Source organism: Vigna radiata, unplaced genomic scaffold (genome assembly GCF_000741045.1).
Source record: "Vigna radiata var. radiata cultivar VC1973A unplaced genomic scaffold, Vradiata_ver6 scaffold_169, whole genome shotgun sequence".
NCBI lineage: Eukaryota > Viridiplantae > Streptophyta > Magnoliopsida > Fabales > Fabaceae > Vigna > Vigna radiata.
Genome location: NW_014542363.1, coordinates 613060 through 634791, shown reverse-complemented (window position 1 = coordinate 634791; position 21732 = coordinate 613060). Strand labels below are relative to the sequence as shown.

At 31.7% G+C, this 21732-nt stretch overlaps 1 protein-coding gene across 1 annotated transcript; it reads left to right on the top strand.

Annotated features, from left to right (window-relative positions):
• Positions 1–18945: 18945 nt before the first annotated feature.
• LOC111240849 lies at positions 18946–21516 on the top strand. Its single transcript, XM_022776739.1, has 4 exons — positions 18946–19033; positions 19168–19310; positions 20193–20227; positions 21145–21516. Exons 2-4 carry the CDS (start codon positions 19223–19225, stop codon positions 21337–21339), a joined length of 318 nt encoding a protein of 105 aa, XP_022632460.1. The 5' UTR covers positions 18946–19033; positions 19168–19222; the 3' UTR covers positions 21340–21516.
• The last annotated feature ends 216 nt before the right edge of the window (positions 21517–21732 follow it).

Genomic DNA, 21732 nt, shown 5'->3' with positions numbered 1-21732 from the left:
TTATTGTTATAATATAGATTTTATATATATCGGTATATTCAAAAAATTCCTGTAAAGTAGAAATTGAAGTTTTGNTTAAAAATCAATTAAGTACATAACATGTAGAGAATGGAAAATCTGACACCAAGTCTCAATTGTTTTACTTTACTGCATAAATTATATGATGCACCTAAAACTAAATAGTTAATGATTTTAATATCGAAACGTCATTTTAGTAAAATATAAATTTATAAACTAATATAGTTAAAGAAAAAGTTTTATATCGAAACGTCATTTTAGTGAAACTTAAATGATTTCATAATGATAACAATTTCAATAAATGTCAGTTCACCCATCCACTTTCGATTATTTAAATTTTCAGGCTAGTCTTCCACGTAACTTAAGTCACTTACAACCCAATTTGTATGGTTGTTTTGGAACAATTTACAATATTTAATATTTTGTTGGAAACGGAACAATTTACAGTTACAAGGACATAACCATTTCTTTATATTAAAAACAAAAGTACATTGTCAAAGAAACACACAATAAAGAAATCATTCAAGTAACTTGAAAGATTAAATAGCAATGAAGTAAATTAAGAATAGACATACGTCCTTAATTTATTTTCATAAATATCATGGATCACTTAAGTTAACATAAGATTTCGTTACGTTCATCAACTGTGCAAATGCTTGCATCCTACTACTATACATAGATGACCACGCTTGTGCCTGAGGATAACAGTGGGTTGAGGAGATGATATTCACCATGGGCAAAGGACAACCTTCTTGTAGCTTAACCTGTGTTATACAAATTACAATATTTAATGGAGTCATAAGTTATTTTCAAATGAAATCACAAATTAATAAAATTACCTGCACGAAATGACATCCATGAACATGTCCTATACAAATTAAGCGATGTTGAGTAATATCAGAAGGTGGTGTGGAACGTAGTGGGAAGATAGTATAATTTTGAGAGGATGACATACACACTAAAATGACATTATAGCGGTTAGCAATTGCATAACCAATATCTGGTAATGTCATCCACTTGTTCCTGTTAGCTTGTTATGAATAAAATAAGTTGTTAGATAAAATAAATATATTAAATAAAATACATAAAAAAGGATACACACTTACCGTCGACTGTGGCTGCTCCACCAACAAAGACTGTTTCAGTTTGTCTACTACATCAGTGCCTCCTACTAGTCTTCCGTATTCATCACGCCAATTACTAAGTTCTTTATACAAATAATTTCTAATAACGGGCCATGAATCTTCTCCCAGTCCTAAAAATGCAACAATGCATCTATATCCACAGTTTCCATCAGCCACAACATCAACAACGTCCACAATGAAGGGGTGAGTAATAGAATAAAACTGGTCTATCATTACAACTTTTTTTTTCTTCACTACATTTAGCTTTGTTTGTAATTTACTTTTCACAGATGAAGATTCCATGGTTGAATGAAAGGCGTCGACATACTCAAAATATGATGGATCCCGCGTAGTAGACCTTTCTGTTCGTTGAACTTTTCTTTTTTTTTTGCACCCTTTGTCTTGACTTTATCTAATGGAGGGACCATTGATTTCAATGTAGGACAAGTAATGTCAAGTAACTTCTGCTTATTGGTAACTTTACCTCCAATGTCAGCCTCATTGAATCGTTCTTCTATTTGTTTCAACACATCTTTAATGGATAGATGAGGCTCGATTTCNTTTAATTCAACATTTGAGAAATGCAATCTTTGCCACATGATATGAAATTCACCCACAGGGATCATCCCAAGATCATACCGTGCTAATTCACATGCACAGGGGACACCAAATGTACGTCTCAATATGCATCCACACTTTGATGAGTCCAATCCTATCTGTTGCACTCTTTCCAGTTCATTGGCAATGAGATCTAATGCATATCGAGATACATGCCCAATAAGTTGTCTATACCTGTATCCTTTAAAAGGGTCACTTGTGAGCAACTGGCTTTTTTCAAATGACGTCCTAATCTTGTTGTGTTGTATGGTAACGAAGTTATGAATATTATCCCAACAAGAACACAAATCACCCATACTATTGCTCAGAATTGTCTTCAAACTCGCATGAGCAGACTCAACCCTGAAATAAAAAAAATAACATCAACAAGTGCAAATAAATATTTATCTACAAAACGAATAAATAAAATAACATTACAACATACCTGTTTGTGGTTGTGTTTCCTAAATGCATTACTTTGTTCGTCCATACCTTTACAAAATATGTACTGTACGGAATAATCCAAGTCTGATTCACATATTCAAAGAACAAAGGTCATTCACTGCTCGCGTATTGAAGACCATTCACATACTCAGCAAACAACCTCTCATCAGCGCAATCCATCACATTTTCCCACGCACACATCAACACATCCCAAGCCTCTTTAGAACGAACTAACATTTTGCATTTAGCTAAAACATTTTTATGGATGTGGAACCGACATAAAATCTTATATGACCCAGGGAATACATTTGCAATGGCATTCATCAAAGCCAAGTCTCGATCAGTGACAATGACTTTAGGACTACCCTTAGATGTTATAAATAAACCTTTCAGCTTTTCCAAAGCCCATGTGAAATTACTCTGCCTTTCATTAGACAAGAAAGAAAATGTTGCTGAGAAGGTTAAACCTGTACACGTCATGCCCACAATCTCAAGCAACGAAAGTCTATATCTGTTTGTTTTATAAGTGGAATCCATCATAAATACAACATTAAATGAGTTTAACAATTTCACCGCATCAGGATGTGTCCAAAACACGTCAGTAATAACCTTTGAATCGTCGGCACACCTACTCCAATGAATGTACTTATCCCGGTCCAACAACATCATAAGTTGTTGTAGTTCAGTTCTGGACCCTCTTAATGATCGTTTATACGTTTGCCTTGCGTTGTAGATTTGATTAATCGTTGTGACATTTCGATCATTGTTTTGTTTAAAGGTTAATAAAATATTTTGCAGGTGTAACTTTACTCTTTGTCATATCAACCAGTAATGACTTCTCACTCATATTTAACCTGCCAGCATAAGGGTGTCCAACTAAAGTTTCAGCCAGCTCATGATTGTGATGTCCACACATCACATTCAACACCCATCCATCCCCATCTGAACATGGTCTACCCTTTAATCTAAATGGACACTCACATTTACGAGTGCCATATACACTGGGCAATGCATCGACTTTGTATTTCCGGTATTTCCCTCCTCTTTCACATCCAAGTTTGACGAACGTTTTTCTTCCCCGTACACCAGTAATTTTATCAGATCTTATTATTACCACAACAAATCCTAAATCATAAGTCATTCTTCTTAGCCAATTAATTAAGTGCTCCCATGAATCAAATATTTTATTTGTGGTAAAATTATTTGTCAAATCTTCTTCTACAAGTAAACTAGAACCAACTTGAGAATCCACATGAAGATATTCATCCATTTTAAATAATAATCACCTATAAAATTATAATAATTCTTATTAACATAATTAATAATTAATCAAACAAATATAAAAATATTAATATAACTAAATTATATATTTCATATAATTAAAGTAATAAGTAATTTTTTATATAATTATAAAATTCTTAAACAATTAAAATAGAAATAAAAAATATATATTATTAAAAACATTAAATATAAAAAATATTTATAATATAAATATAATATAATGAAAGGAATAATAAATAAAAAAAGAAAACAGATTGTACCTTATATAAACGTAATATATAATATAAATATAATATATATATTATACATAAACGGATGTCGACATCCGTTTCCCCGAAACGGATGTTGACATCCGGCGACGGATAACCAGATTCGTTTAGGCTATTTTTAAACCGTGAATTACGTACCTCTTCGGTGCTTAGGTATCTCTGCTACGCCTGCCTTCAACCAAGACGCTGCAAACACGATCACGAAGAAGAGATGAAGAATTCTTTACAGTCGTAACTTTTCTTCCACCAGGCCAAAAATTCTCACACCAACAATTCTCAGAATGAAAGAAAAGAGAGCACAAAAAGAATTAGAAAAACTGAAACAGAAACTACAGAGAGCAGAACGTGAGGAAAAAAAATAGGTTTTTTCCTATAGGAGATTAGAATTAAAATTATTTCATAAATTAAATTTTACATAAGGGTATAATAGGAATATAAATAAAAAATAAAAATATAAATTAAAAAACAAGGGATAAAAGTGGGATGGGGAGGTGGAGATCCAAGAAGGTGGAGGTGCAGGGATCAACGCCCAATGTAGAATAAGGTTTTGATCAAACAAGTCAACAAAGGGCCAAGGCCCAATGTTGACCATGTTTGGACGTCCAAATTGGGGTGTTGAGCAAGGGGTCAACATTTTGGCTAAGCTTAGAGGACAAGGGATTGAAGACATAATGATTGCATACCCTATAACCATGACCAAACACATTCAAGAAGAGTTGAAATCATATGTGAAATATCAGTCTAGACTTTCTCTCTTAGACCATCCTAAGCCATCATGGAACTTTTAGTAGAGCAGAATAATTGAGTCTTGTATTTTTGGCCAAGTAATGTAGGATTTATTTTGAGCCTTGTATTTTGGATCAGCCAAGTAATGTAAGGTTTTTGAACCACTTGGGTCAACAAAGGTCAAGACCCAATGTTGACCCAAAGTGAACGTCTACCACAAGTCAAAGTTTTTAACCTAACTTGGTGTCCCACCTTTGTGAGTGTGACTATGTATCATGCTCAAATTAGAGAAGATTTTCCATATTTATTGATCACATGTCACTCTAGAAATTGAGAGGATTCTCCATAGGTAGTAGTCATATGTCCTTGTCCTATCGAAAAGGATTTTCAACTTAGTCTTCAAGTTATGTCAACAATCTAGAATCACACAATAATCATAATGTCCATTGTCTCCCATGACAACAACAAAACCATGAATCCATGTGTAGCCTCAGCGCAAGAGATAAAAAACACAACCCTCTCACACAACTTACCATCCAAACTAGCTCACCCCTAGAGCCAACAAACTCCTCCTTCCTATTGCGTTAAAGTCTTACAATAGAATCTACTTTGCACAATCCTTCATGACTTTTACACTAAAGTCCATTCCCCTCTACTCTCACAAAGTAAAATGTGGCAGAGTACACAAATGTCACTTCTCATCACTCTCCCTAAAAGCTTCCCTGACGAAGTTTGCCTCTAGTACAACTACACCAAAACCACTCCTCATTGTTCTAATTAACATAAAGAAGACTTTTTATGTTTGATAGTTTAAGCTTTTTAAGTTTGTTTTAGGTTAAACATAATGTGGGAGACATATTATGTATAGTAAAATCCCTAACATAAATTTACGTCTGTTGCCTAAATAACAAACATAAATTTACTTTAGTTGCGTTTATAATAGACATGAATTTACGTTTTTTTTTTTCCAAAGACAATAAACATAAACTTTTTACTTTTTTTCTCTATTCTACATAAAATTTACGTTTATCAGTGCAGAAAAACCTAAATTTACATCTATTAATGCATTCATTTTTCAGTTTTTTTTTTTAATTGAATTGGTTCAGGCATGAAACCTAAAGATGAAAAAACAGAAAATATCCAGAATAACACATATACATTTCAAATATAATGTTTTCTATGTGTAATATATATTTCCAAAGTCAAAATTATTTAATGACATGGTAAGTTGACAAATTCTATAAGATTCTATAAGATCAGCTCCTTCATCCCCCTTACCTATTGTTGAGACCCACGCACTTCTCAACCAAACATTAAAAATTAATTAATGATAGAATTCTACGATTAAATGTAAATTTCTAATTCATTAAACCTAATTAATCTTCCGCATATGATTTTCCTAAGCCTAAGTAAATTTGCATTTATTGATTTTTTTATTCTAAATCCAAGGGTTATTGTATCAGATAATCCTAAATTGCAAACTCTATATACAGAACCTTAATCAAAGGCAAATTAATGGTTTTTCTAAAGCCCAAATTGTTTTTCCTTTCTCTTTCTGATTTCAATTGGGCTTGAATCAATGAACCCAATTAAGTCCTTACTTTTTTAGCGTTTTTATCTTGCACTTCTAAAGTTTCATCCTACACTTTTAATTTTTTTAAAAATTTATTTTTAATCTTAGTAAATACCTTTCTTGTTTTTCACTTTCTATTTAAAGGAAAGTTGTTTTATCCCCCATCTCCAACACTTCATCCTCTATCTCGAACCATTTCAAAACTTTGTATTTTAACTTTAGTAAATATATTTCTTACCTTTTCTCTTTGTATTTAAAGTAATCCCACATTTTTTTAACTATGTAATCTTTTAATTTTTTTTTAAAAACTGTCTTTTATTTATATTTTAATAACTCTTTAATTTAATTTAAGAATCTAATATTATTTAATATTTTTTCATATTTTAATAGTTGATAAAATATAATTTATATTATTATAATAATTATATTACTAAAATTAAAATTAAAATAATTAAAATAAAATAATTAAAGTAAAAATAGTTATATAAAATCTGATTTAATAAACATAAATATGTTAAATTATATTACATCAATAAATAGAATTTTGAAATTTTTAGATTTCTTAATTATTATTATTTTTATTTTAATTTTTTTAATATTAGTAGTATAATAATATAAATTATATTTTAATAGTTATTTAAATATAAAACAAATTAAATAATATTAAATCTTTAAATTAAATTAAATAATTATTAATAAAGTATAAATAAAAAACAAATTTCTAAAACCATTCCTCTCGGAATTTGAAATCTGATATCTATGTTATCGGATACCATTATCCGATGACATTTTGTTTATATTTTATTTCTTATTTAAAATTCAATAACAATTTAATTTTTTATATAATACTTATATTACAAAGATTAAAATTAAAATAATTAAAATAAAAGTAATAAAAATAAAAATACTTATATAAAAACTGATTTAATAAATATAAATATACTACATTATATTAAAATATTAAATTAATAAATCAGGATTTCAAAATTTCTACATTTTTTAATTATTTTTATTTTTATTTTAATACCACTATAATAATATAAATTATATTTTAATTGTTATTTAAATGTAAAATATATTAAATAATATTAAATTGTTAAATTATATTAAATAATTAATAAATTATAAATAAAAAACAAATTATTAAGAACATTTGTGTCGGAATTGAAAATCCGATAATATAGTTATGGGATACCAATATCCGATTACTTTTTCTCAAATTTTATTTTCTATTTAAAATTTAATAATAATTTAATTTAATTGAAAAAATTATATTTTAATAATCATTAAAATATGAAAAAAATATTAAATAATATTAAGTTTTTAAATTAAATTAAATAGTTATGAAATTATAAATAAAAGATAAAGTTTTAAAAATTTTGTTAGAAAGGTGCAGAATTAAAGATGTGTAAGATTACTTTGAAAAATAAAAAAGTTATTTACTAAGATTAAAAATAAATATTTGAAAAAGTTGGAGGTGATGAACCACTCTATCCCTTTTGAAGGGCAAACACAAGTTGCCCTCATTTTGTCCTTTCTCTTTCTTCATCATCACACTCAAGCTAGATGCTCGAAGTTTCTGTCTTTCTCTCCACCGTAGACGACCCAACATTGGGGCCGAGGATGATCTGTGTCTTGAGCAGAGGCAACGATCTCACGACAGTGATGGCAAAGCGATGGCGCGACGAGGGTGCGACGAGAGCGTAGCCGGAGGAGCACCGATGACACGACTCAGGGAGCGTTCTTCATTTCTTCTTCATTTGGCCTAGTGGAGTTTCGTCGGACCAGGAGAAAACTCCTTTCTCGTGGTAAAGAAGAGGAGTCTCAACAAGAGCTTGATTTCAGGCGACTTCGCGACGAGGGTTTCGTTTAAAGGCATCTTTGTGGTGACTAGGGCTTGAATGAGTTTTCGCGTATGGAATCGATGTTGAAAGTGGGTTTCCTGATTGTTGCGATTTTGGGTGTCTCCTTTTGAATCTTCTCTTCAGGTTTGGGTCTCACGAATTAGAGGTTAGGGTATGTAATGTGTTCTTGCAAATCAGGGATTTCTCTAATGTAATTAGAATTGAGATGATTGAAATTGGGGTTTTTGAGCTTGTTCTGTTTTTGCGTTTTGTGAATATGGAGTTCATTTTCGATTTTGTGTGGTTCTGAGTTTGTGTTTTGGGTTTTCCTTTGATTCGCATTGGAGAGCTCTTTCTCATGATGGTGATTGTTGTTGGTTGCACAAGCGGTGTCAATGGAGGTGCTGATGGGTGTGGCCTTGGGTGTTGTGGCGACTGGCCCGTGAAGTCCTTGGGCCGAGTTATGTTTTGAATTGGGTTGGACTTTTGGGCTGTGAGAACCATGGTTGCAAAGATTTGAAAAGGAACCCCTAAAATAAAAATAAGAACGAAATAAAGAGAATTTAAATTAAAAACTTCTGTCTCTAAAATTAAAATAATGGAAAATAAAATTAATTAATTAACCTCTGATTAAATTGAAAATAAATATTAATTGGGTTTAAAGAGGAAAATAATGAAGTTGCAATTATTAATTAGAATAATAAATGATTTATTATTTTGTTTGTTATTAAGTGATATTTATTTATTTTGTAACTTGGAGTGGAACTCACATGGGGTTCATGTTAAGTATGTGGGGTTTTAAATGAGACTTTAAATAATGATGAATGTATAGTATTAGGGAGAGAATGATAATGATTGTTGTATTTAGGTATATGAAGAAATTTTATTGATATTGGAATGTACTTAAATATGTGGTTGATGAACATAAAAGTAAGGAAAAGTCCACTTGTTGTACCTAGTAAAGTCTAAGATTATCGTTTGTTTTATACGAGATAACGATTCCCTTTGCCCTTGTGTGCGAAAATGGGTTCGGGTATTGAACCTTCTTTGTATAGGGGTGATGATGTTTGCCTTGTCCTTGTGTGGTAGGAAACATGTTCCTTAGCCAAGATGGCGAGACTACTCGAGCATACCATAGGGGACTTATAGGGGAGGCTACAAGTTTGTGAGGTAGGGTACAAGAGTATGACTGATTCCTTTCACTATGGAGTTATAGTATTGTGGAGACTCATGGTGTTTTTCATGATGAATGATTCATGATGAGGTTAGTTTTGATGGAGGTACATGTGATAATGATTTGTAGTGACGATGTGTTTGGAGACAATGTTGGTAAGGATGGCATTGATGGTATAGTCATGATATAGTTAATGAGGATGTTGATGATGATCATGGTATAAATAATTCTATTAGTAGGACAACACTGTAAATGATTGATTTGTTATTAAGTTGTGTTAGCTTTTTGTGTACATAATTTATTGTTACTTGTTGTTCTATGGTAGCTTATCCATATTTGTTTGTGTTTGTGTTTGTATTTTTCTTGTGATGATCGTATAACTTTTGGTAATACAGGAGCAAGAGATGTTCAGATGCTCCAGATGCAAGATAGAGACGCGAGAGTGGGGAAAAGACTTATGTTATTTAAAGTTTTGTGTTATAAATGTTAAAACAATGTAATTGGTTTTACTTTATTTCGTTTTTATTTTATTAAATTCGGTATTATATAAGTGGATTTCCCCAATGATATTATGATTTGAAGAAATTTAAAATTTTCTCGTAATTCGGAGATTACAAAAATCAGAATGTTACATGACCTATGATGTAATTGAATCTTCATAGAAGAGAGGTTAAAGATCGTAGAAAAAAAATAGAGCGATTTTAAAGAATAGATTTATAGAAAGGTAAACTTTTTTATAAACTTAAATTCATTTTAAAGAAGTTCTATTTATAGTTTCAAAATTTTAATAATAAGACAAATATTGAGTGCCTTTTAATAAAACTTGCTTTCACTCTTAAATCAATTTTATAAATTTTGTAAGGTTTCATAATATTAACAATTTAAAAAATATACTTTCTATTTTATATATCTATGAATAATTTTATAAAGTGTCGATAAGATAATTAATACTTGAATAACTGTTTAACCTTATTCCAAAAAAATAGCAATAAGTAAACATATTTTTATTGTATATACACTCATTATGAAATCCATTTTACTAGTCTTGAAAGGATAATCTTGAATAATTATAGTTGTCTACTTTATATTTCAAGAATGATCTATGTTTCGATTTGTGGGGTTGAGGTTAACTGTTCTCGTTATTTTGTTTGTCTAGACTTTTTTGTACATGTCACTGTTCGTTCTTTACTTCACTCTCATTGTTGTTCGATCAAACTTGGAGACTATCTATAGAAGGTACTTCGATGCCAAAGTCAATATAGATTCAATAGTTATGTAATAAATGCTTATTAAATGTAACCAACCTACTGCAACTTATTTACAGATTTCAAGGTGGGTTTCAGATTAAAATCAGTCTAATTATGACCAATCTTGTAATAATCATGATTTGGTTTAACATAATCATCATTAGTTCTAAAACCATGTTTAAGGTTTAACTGATGATATTACTTGATTCATGCTTCCTAATTAACCGAATTCTTGAGAAATCGTTCGATTCTAATTGATTCGTAGGATCATATAGTACAAATTACAAACTATAATGCCTACAAATAACAATAATATCTAGTAATAGCCGAATGTTTATATACTTTTATTATTCACTAGTGCAGAAAGGGCTTTATACGTCGATTATTTTGTACTTTTAACATCACATCTGGAACCGATGTCTATTTAAGTGACGTTAATGAGACGTTGGGCAGGATATAACCGACGTCTATATAGATGTCGGCTTTGTATATCACAGACGTCTACATAGACGTCGAATGTAGTTACAATAGACGTTTAAATAGACGTCTGATTTGTCCAGAGGTGACGTCTATAGGCCCTGGAACGTTTTGTCCACTATAACTCAATGGACGTCTGTTTGTGCACTGAGAGACGTCTTAAGACGTCAGACCTGGCATTAACCGACGTCTACTGGGTATTTTTTTAAAAAAAAATAATTTATTTTTGTAATAAAACCACGCCTAAAAATCAGAAAACTGTCCCAGAACAATTATTTATAATAAATATTTGTGTTTTAGCTATAAATCAATCTAAGACCAAAACTATGAAATTATAAACTTAAACTAAACCTAAGTAATGTTCAACAACAAATATAAGTCTTCCTAGTTCCAATTTTACAGAAGATAAGTTGTCCACTCCTGCCTTAACTGCTTTATTGTGTCTTCGTGTATAGGAAATAAATTGTTGAACCGCTGCACAATTAAGAAAGATTCATTATGGTTTGATATATGTTCAAAGATAAATTTCATTTGTGATGTTTTAGTTTGTAAGCATGATTACCTCATTCTAGTCATCTGTAATGTCAGCTCGAATGATGGTTTTAATCTAAGACATCACATAGTAGCCACATTCCCATAAATCTAGCTGCTTGTTACACTAAAATGAGAAACTAAATATAGTCAAGAATTAAGATTATTGAATAACATATATTAAATCAATTAAAACTATAAATGCACCCAACATTTAGATACAAGACTTGATTTAGCTGACCTCGAGATTTACCCATTACTCTATTTACATTAAAACACAAACTAATATTAATATAAGTATCAAATCATAAAAAAATTAAGGTCAACATGAATATCAAAGTCATTTTTGGTGAAACACTTACCCTTGAAGCATGTTTCTCAAGTCATTTTTCATCTTCCTTTGCAGCGAACATAAGAATACAACTGTACATTGTTTGGGAATGAGGACCAACAATTGTCAGTGAGCCTTGTTTGGAACATCATAAATAGTTAGTAAACTAATTAAGTAAACTTTAATTAACTTTTACATAAAACAACACATACCCATCAATGTATGGCACAAGGTATACATCTCTGTTTGACTCAGCCATCCATGTTTGCAAATAATTTTGTTTGCTTTCAACTGTGTTACCAGAACGTTGAATGGTCTGAGGTTCAACAAAACCGTAAACGGAAGACCGATCTTGGTCTACAATGACTGTGTCCATGTACCTATAACAACAAAGTTAAGTTGTTAGAAACTAGTAATCGAAATAAAACTATTATGGTAGACAAAATTAATTATCTTACATGCACCATAGTTGAATAATGGAAATTTTCAACATCCTGTCTCCCGCAATGATCTCGGATACATCATTGAATGTGATATGTACTGGCATATGGGGGGAGACCAAATACTCTTAAATCCCAGTATATTTGTATTGATCCTTTGTTGAACCTGGGAATTCTTGACATTAGTTTTGCTATAGGATCATCCTCTGCTTCAGTCATGTCATCATATTCAAGTATTGGTGCCTCTTGCATCGGCTACTTTTGAGGACGTGTGAACTGAAGATAACAATTTCAAAGTTATGAACAAATATTTTTAAATGAAAATATAAAATTAGTAATGATAAAAGTATTATACATGTGGTGTAGCAATGTGTGTGATAATCAATGCTCTAGGCCAGGCTATAAAAGTTCCTATATTCTCCCCTACAAATTGAACTTCTGGATTGGGTACAGGCACCTGAGCCTGGGGGGATCCCGAACCTCGTCAATCATGACACACACGTGCTAGGGTAATATGGGAACACCATGAATAGTTTGGCCTCCCTCAACTACTCGTCTGATAACCACAATGCGTGGGGGATCCCCATCAACCAACAGTAGAGCAGGATCCTTTAGTGCTGACACGATGTGCTGTGGGAGCTCCAGTGGGCAACCCCAAGGAACCCTTCGTCATGGATTGTAGCTTCTCTTCAAGCGCTCTTTGTATTTGTTTTTGTTCTTCTAGTTGCTCATTGAATCGTTCCTCCATGTTTCTCATGCTTTGGCAAAGTCTTTCCTCCTACTGAAGATCCATCTGCCTCAGTGCCTCCTAATTTGTTGGTTGAGTTGTTTTTTGTACCGGGCCAAAGTAGTCACGAAGACCAATCGCCCCAGGAACTCCACATACACGTCCTGGGTGCTTCGGTTTTCCAATGACCATTGTTAGAATGTATTCCCTTCCTTGGGGAGTAAATGTTCCCTGTATCTGCTGTTCAACCAACTCATCCTACACATAAAAAAAATTGTTACTTAAATTGCATGATATGATAAATACACAATCAAACAAATGTTTACAATTTCAACTTACAATTCTCTGTGAGATCAATGCAGCTGAGGCAGATGTCATGTTCCCATATGATTTCGTCCGAGCAGCCTTCCACAACTCGTACAAGGTTGATACTAATTGAAATATTCATATGAATATAAGTACATATATAGTCAAACCAGAAAAAAAAGACGTTATTATTAGGATATTGTTTTCTCCCAGATCCCTTCATTGTGATCACTACGAATTGCATGTATGTCATCTGCAACATCATGAACTGAGTCTTCAGTGGGTCTTGATGCGGCAGATGTTGTCTCAAGTATATCAAGATATTCTTCATCATCATACCCGTGCATGTTTCTTCCTTCCGAAACAACTAACCATTTTTCATTCGCTGGATCATTGACGTAGAATATTTGTCTTGCTTAACTGACCATAATAAATGGTTCATTAGTGTAATTCATCTTTTTAAGATCTACCAATGTTAAACCAGAGGCATTTGTCATGACACCGAAACTTATATCAACCCATTTACACTTGAAAATGGGGACTCTAAACCTCACATAATCCACCTCCCATATTTCTTGTATTACTCAAAAATAACTCATTGATGCAGTGATTGGAGTTTTGTCTTTAGAACTAGAAAAGTGCACAGACTTAACTTGTAGTGTAACCCCACTATTTTGAACCCTACTTTTGTCATCTTTTTCCTTTGTCTAAAAAGAGATATTGTTTATATAGTACCCACCATATGTAATGACATTTGTGTTCGGCCCACGAGATAACCTCAATAGAGTTTCAGAAACATGTGGAGTCTCATAAATCTTTCTCTTAAACCATTGTAAGAAGGTTTTGACATGTTCATTAAGATGCCATTTTTCACTCACTCTTGGTTGTGATGCCTTTATTTCATTAACGTGTTCAGAAATGTAAGGAATCGCATCATCAGTGTTGTTTAAGATGTACAAATGAGCTTGATCAACTTCTTTTCTACTAACACTTTGAATCCTCACACCACGACCCTTACCTTCACATTTTCCTTCATGTATGCTCTTGGGTAGACCCACGTGTTCACAACTTGGCATATAAGCTGAACAAAATTCAATGGCTTCTACTGCAATGTATCGCTCTATGATTGAAGCTTCTGGTCTATACTGATTCTTGACATATCTCTTTAAGATTTTCATGTATCTTTCAACAGGGTACATCCACCTTAAGTAAACTGACCCACATATTCAAATTTCTCGGATTAGATGAATGATCAAATGAACCATGATATCAAAAAAATAAGGTGAAAAATACATCTCCAATTCACATAGTAGTCTTATTCCTTCATTTTCCAATTGATCTAAACATCGAGGGTCAACAACATTCTTGCAAATGACATTAAAGAACAAACATAGACGTGTCAGAATACCCCTAACAGAAGGAGGTAATATGCCTCGAATAAAAACTGGTAACAATTATTGCATCAATATATAACAATCATGAGACTTTAGACCAACTAACTTTAACTCTTGCATAGAAACAAGGGTACTAATATTTGAAGAATAACCTTGTGAAACCTTAACACTTCTTAAAGAGTTACAAAAACTTTGTTTTTCTTTTTTAGAAAGACTATGACAGGCTGGGGGTAGATAGGTGCATCTTCCTATTGTCTGTGGATGTAACTCTGTTTGGATTCCTATTTCAGCCAAATCTTGTCTTGCTTTTATTCCATCTTTGGTCTTCCCTTTCACGTTTAATAAAAAGTTTCGATGACATTGTCACAAACATTTTTTTCTACGTGCATCACATCAATACAATGTCTAACATCAAGTTTACACCAATAAAGAAGATTAAAAAATATTGATCGTTTCTTCCAAACGTTTTTTGCAAATGTACTTTTATGATGTTTTCCGAACACAATGTCAATGTTTTTGACTTTGTTGTACACCTCTTCACCATTCCAAGGTCAGGACACAACCTCATCCTCGACACTTCCATTGAATGCTTTTTTCAATCTACGATAAGGGTGATGGCGAGGAAGGAATTTTCGATGTCTTGTATATGTCATTTTCTGACCATGCTTCAATTGAAGGTAACTAGTGTTTTCTTCACAAATGGGACATGCAATATGTCCTTTAACACTATAATCGCTCAAGTTTCCATAAGCTGGGAATCATTTATAGTGCAAAACAACATTGCATGCAAACAGATGTTTTCTTCAACATCTGAATCGAACACTTCGACACCTTCTTCCCACAACAATTTCAAATCATCAATTAAAGGTTTCAAGTAAACATCAATGTCATTGCCAAGTTCTTTAGGACCCGATATCATCATTGATAACATGACATATTTTCTCTTCATGCACAACAAAGGAGAAAGATTATATATCATCAACATAACTGGCCATAAACTATGTTTGTTACTTAAGATCCCATAAGGATTCATACCATCAGTTGCAAGTCCAAGTCTTAAGTTTCTTGGATCTGCACCAAATTCTGGAAATGTTTCATCGATCTTCTTCCACTGTGGTGAATCTGTTGGGTGTCAAAGAAGATTATCGCGCTTTCTTCCGACAACGTGCCATTTAAGGTTCTTTACATCTTCTTTAACAGAGAACATACGTTTCAACCTAGGTATTATAGGCAAATACCACATCACCTTAGCAGATGCATCATCATTACCTTCATCACCAATGTTTTTGTCAGATTTCTTTTTAAAACGGCTTAAACCACAAGTTGGGCAATACTTCAACGAAGCAAACTCCTTTATGTACAAAACACAATCATTGGGACAATCATGTATCTTTTGATATTCAAGACCCATTGGACATAAAATTTTTTTGGCCTCGTAATTACGAATAGGTGGAGTATTATTTTCTAGAAGCATCTCCTTCAATAACTTCAACAACTCTGTGAAACTTTTATCGGTCATCCGTTCCTTGCTTTTAAACTAAACAACTTCAAAGTTGCAGACAGACGTGTAAAGTTCGAGTAGCCTGGGTACAACGGTTGCTCTGAATCATTTATAAGAGAATCATACAAATTAGCTCTTCCAAAGTTATCTTCACCAACATCACGTATCATGTCCTCTAAATGATCACTCATCCATTCTTCCACATAATTCGTTCCTCATCACGCCGTAGGCTGGTCCAATACTTCTCCATGCCAAGTCCAAACGGTATAAGTTCTCATTATGCCGAACATGAATAGATGGTCATGCAAATTGCCTAAGTCTTGTCGTATTTGATTAAGACAACAAACACAAGGACATAAATATGTCCCGTTCACAGACTTTGCATTTTCTTTAACATATTGCAAGAACACCGAAACACCCTTCTCATATTCTTCAGAGATGCGACGTGCATTCATCCAGCTTCGATCCATACTATGTTCGTAACATACTTCATCATTTGAATTTTTTAACTCTCACAAGGTTAGGCCTTACCCATTCCGAAAAATTATTTTTCATAAATTGCTAAGATATGTGCAAAGAAGTATACATCATAAATTTGATAAAATTTTGGCAGCATTTCACATTGGTCTCTGAAATACACGAAATGAGAGTAGTCAAGGATGACCACAATCAAATATGCATCCGGAGAACAACACAAATAATGAACCAAAATTTCATCAATCTTATGCATAAACTCCAACGTACATGTTATAGCAAATTTATGAAAAATAATTTTTCCAAACTGTCCAATCGGAAAATTCAAAATTTAATACAAACAATTAAAAGATTAATCGTTTGTGTTAAATTTCAAACGAGAACTAAGTTTCACTCAAGAGTTGATACTGATAATCTAACATGTCAATTATAATAACACCACTAAACTTTATCACATGCATATATTAAGAATCTCCAAACACATGCATACCTAAAAGTCAATATGAAATCATACAAAAAAAAGCCAATAAAATGCATATTCACTAATGCCAACATGCATACACAAAAGCCAATAACATGCATGCATACACAAAAGTCAATAACATGCATACAAAAAAGCCAATAATATACATACAAATTAAGTTTTCAACAAAGAAGCTAATCCTTTTAGAAGATTAAATTAGCAATGGAGGGAAATGAAGGAGTGCACACCCAATAATTGGTGAGAAACGCAGGCCAAAAACGGTCCAAAACGCAACCCAACAAGACGCCAGAAACTGCAACAAAACGCAACCAAATCTAATTTTAATCGGTTCAAATGAAAGATTTTTCATTAAAGACTAATTTAATCGGAGCAAAACTACATTTAAACGGTCCAAAACAGAGAAAACGAACCTCAAAATTAATGTCGCAGCGGAGAAAAGCTTGAGGAAGAAGACGATGAATAGTGGTTACTACTCGCAGGTTCACATTCTGCAGTATAAGATACTATAGACGTTGGTTCAGTTTTAACACCTGACGTCTATAATGTTATAGACGTCGGTGCTCTCACTAATTTGACGTCTTTTTGATTTAAATATTAATATCGACGCGGATTATAGACGTCATTTACTTCTGAAACTAACGTCTAATTGAACTCTACAGTCCTATAGACGTCAGTTAGTTGGTAGCCGACGTCTATATGGCGGAATAATTATTATAGTTCACCTAACTGTCAGGCTATAGACGTCAGCTAGCAGGACGCGCCGACCTCTATATGGCGGAACATTAATGACACTTAACTACCTGTCAAGTTATAGATGTCTATTTGAAGCCACCTGACGTCTATATGGCGGCTTTTCAGCAACCTGACAGACCTATAGATGTCGGTTGGTGTTAGCGCAACGTGTATATTCGACTATAGACGTTGGGTAGTCTTATTCGACGTCGATATGGCGACTATTCACCTACTTGACAGACCTTTAGACGCCTATGTGGAGTTTCATAGACTTCTATAATGTTTTAGACATTGGGTAGATCTGTCCCCGACGTCTATATGCCCGACTTATTTACGAACTTGCCATCGGTCATCATTTGACGTCAGTGGAACCACTAACCGACGTCTATGGAATGACATTAAACAACGTTTTTTCACTAGTGATTGTTTCTGATTATATATAGTTCTACGAATATATATCAGGCCAAGTTAACAATACAAATGTATCTAAATTTAAAAAAAAAAAATTCAATGATTTCAGGCCATTTTAATTTTATGAAATATAAATACTTTTCGCTCTCATTTATATTTTCTTTTTATCAAACATGGGGTAGTTAGTAGTTAGTACTAAATAACTTGTTTGTCCACAATAACCTTGAACTGCAAAATGGTCATGTTCTATTACATGGGAAATCTAGTAACTTAATTTTAATATTCATGAATCACATTGTTTAACGTAGTGTGCCTGCCTCGGGAAATTAAAAGCACACATAGTCTTTTCTCGTTGAATGCATGGTGGTAGACAGACGCAAAGCACAGAAAGCTTCAATTCCACGTTATCACGAGTAACACCATCTTTGTTGTCAACCCTTTGTGAACTCTCTCCTATCCCAAGAATGGTGGCACTACGTGGTGTTTGATCCTCTCTGCAACTCTAATGCCACTGTTCTTTACATTCTTTCGACCACAGATTCATGTAGAAATTCTCAAACCTTTTATACTTATAAATATGGTATTAGTTTTTCAATTAGGCACCCAAAAAATATTCCATTAATTTTCAAGAATTAGATGCTCATAAATCAATATTAAATAATGAAAAAAAAATTAGAAATGATAGAACCAAATTTAATGATTTATTTATTGCTAGACCAACAGAAAGAACAAATATAAAGACTACAAAAATATACATCGATCGATACTTGTAATGGGGATTCATTGAAGTTGTAATTGTTGGGATTGAGAAATAGTTTTAGTTCCCAAGCATTTGAAATACTATATACATTACAGCTAGTGTTTGAACGTTCAAGAAGGACTAGTTTTTGCAACGATAGCTTCTAAAAGTTGCCCTTGGATTTTATAGGTATATGAATAATTTAAATTTGATCACATGGATTTAGTTCATTAGATTAAGGAATTGTTGGTTAATTTTGACTTGAGTTTTCCTTCACTTCCTATAAATGAAAACTTACCCTTTGGAACTGATTTCTCTTTTAGGCAATTTCATTTTAAGGTAAAACTTTACCTTCCGAAAGTTATATCAGAGACTGTGATGGTGCTAATCAAGAACACTGCAGCTTGTGTTGTGTTTGTGTTTCTTTCTGCTGCCTGGTTCTCCACTGCACGGATGAACCCTAAAGGTATTTCTTTCGTTTGGTGTATGTATATTTTTCTATTTGTTATTTATGGCACAAATTTCTTCACAATGATTTCTAAAAGAAAAATGAAATTGATTTCTTGATATGATTAATGTATTTATAAATAAGTCAATTTAATTTCATTTTATTTTATATTTTGTTTATAAAATATGTTAAGACAAATAATCGTATAGTAAATATTGGCATAATATATTCCTTTTTAGTATAATGAAAAAAATTGTAGTGAAGTAAAGGAAAGTAAAATTAATTTCTTGAGTTATGATTAATTTATTTCTAAAAAGTTAAATTTCATTTTATTATTTTTATGTTCTTTAAATAAAATGTTTTAGGATATATAGTCTTGCAAGTATTGGGATATTTAGTTTTCGCTACAATAAAAGAAAACTACAACTTTTATACGATAATTTTAAATGGTAGTTTTGTTTTAACTTCATTTGATATAAAATGATTAGTTTATTTCAATATACACACATGATAATTACTAAAAACTGAATTATGTTCTATTAACTTGATAATTAACTAATTCATATAAAATTGATAAAACTACAGTTTTAGTAGTAAGATTGTAATTGTTTGTCTTAGTATATTAAAAGTGAAATATGTTTATTGTACTAAATCAATTGTTTATAAAAACATTTACTTAGAAGTTCATAAAAAAAAGCCTTTAATTCTCATTTAACTTCTTCAATTTTTTATTTTTAATTTACCCAAATTAATTTTAATGTATGCCAAAGTCAATTTTTATTTTTATAAAAATTCTTATTGAGAAGCTCCTTCCACCAAGTACATAATTACTTTCTATATATGATCAAGTTAACATTGTTGGCAGAAATGTATTGACAACAAAAATGGTGGAAAATGCAGGTGCTGCCGCAGTTGATGAAATTCCGGATATAAAGGTAAATGAATGTACATTTGAAATATGGAATGATATATTACAAGGGAATGTTTGACAGCGTTTGAACCAAACTATATATTTAAGTCTATATATATGTTAGTATATTTGTTTTATCAGCGAAGAATATTTAAATGTGTAATAGGGAGCACTTGAAGTACACACAAAATATATTATAGTAGATTGTCTTTCTTTCCAAAACAAAATTATTATGTTAAGTACTTTTGTAGCTAAACGTTTTTAGACATACTTCTAGAAAACCATATGAAGAAAAATAAAAAGTTATATAAACTAAAATTAGTTAATATATAAATTAAAGAAAAAGATAGTTTTGAAAGAAATGAATGTAGAAATTTTACAAAGTTCCTTACCTTAAACTAAGATCAATTTCTATATGAATTTATTTTTGAACTGTTTCTTCTTGTTTTCAAAATGAAACCCTAACTAGTCACACTTGGTTTCAATCACATGTTATTAAATTATAAAAGAAAATGTGGCTCATGTCAGTAAGACTTTATTCACTTGAATGGATTTCAAGAAGAGTAATTGAATGAATTTAAGAGGATTTGAAGATAATTTTTTTTTTGTTTATTTGAGTGGATTTGGAGATAAGTGAGAGTAAATTTGAAAATAAATTGTTTTAATCTATCACATAAATCAAATCTTACACTAATTTTCACAAATTTTACTTCCAAATCTACTCTCACTTAATTTCAAATATACTCAAATAAACAACAAAAAAACTTACCTTCAAATCCATTGAATCATTCTCCTCCAAATCTATTCACAGATCTATTCAAGTGAACAAAACATAAATTAATCTTAGTCTAGGAATGCAAAACTATGTTAAAAGTTGATTTGATAAGATAACTTACCATTTCACAGACTAAAAAGCTTTACCATATATTTGGAATTTAACAGGCAAGTGTTGCAACTAGGGTTACGAAAATCTCTACAGTGAAAAGCTTGGCAACAATTGATGAAGGGAACTTGAGCAAAGCATGTGCAAAAAGAAATGGTAGAAGACGTTTGCCTTATGAGGTTAATGGGGGTCCCCTGGCTTTTACTGCTGATTATCATCGACCAGCGCACCATCCACCTAAGAATAACAAATGAACACTTAAAGTTCATCCTCTTAATGGAAGATATTTGGGTATTTTTTTTCTTTATATAATATATATACCATCCTTTAGTATTTCTTAATTTACTACATATATGAACTTATAGAAGTGCTTTTGATCTTCAATGTACTGTAAACAAACACGATGAATGAGTTAAGTTAAAGAAGTATTTACGAACATTCTCCTTTAAAGTAGAATCTTGTTGTTAAGGGTTATATAATTCTCTATAGAAATATGATATATTTTATTAAATTTTTTAATAAGAAATTATGAAAGTACTTGTAATTTTAGTTTTGATGAGACTAAAGTAATATTTCGTCTAACTTTTTTGACACTTAAAAAATTAATTTAAAATTATAGTAAAAAAATAATAATCTAACATTAAATG

Excerpts from the sequence above, each read along its gene's own strand:
- LOC111240849 (XM_022776739.1), top strand. The coding sequence starts at position 19,223 with ATGGTGCTAATCAAGAACACTGCAGCTTGTGTTGTGTTTGTGTTTCTT. Across the intron at positions 19,311-20,192 it reads TGCACGGATGAACCCTAAAG|GTGCTGCCGCAGTTGATGAA; the intron begins GTATTTCTTTCG and ends TGGAAAATGCAG. Across the intron at positions 20,228-21,144 it reads ATGAAATTCCGGATATAAAG|GCAAGTGTTGCAACTAGGGT; the intron begins GTAAATGAATGT and ends GGAATTTAACAG.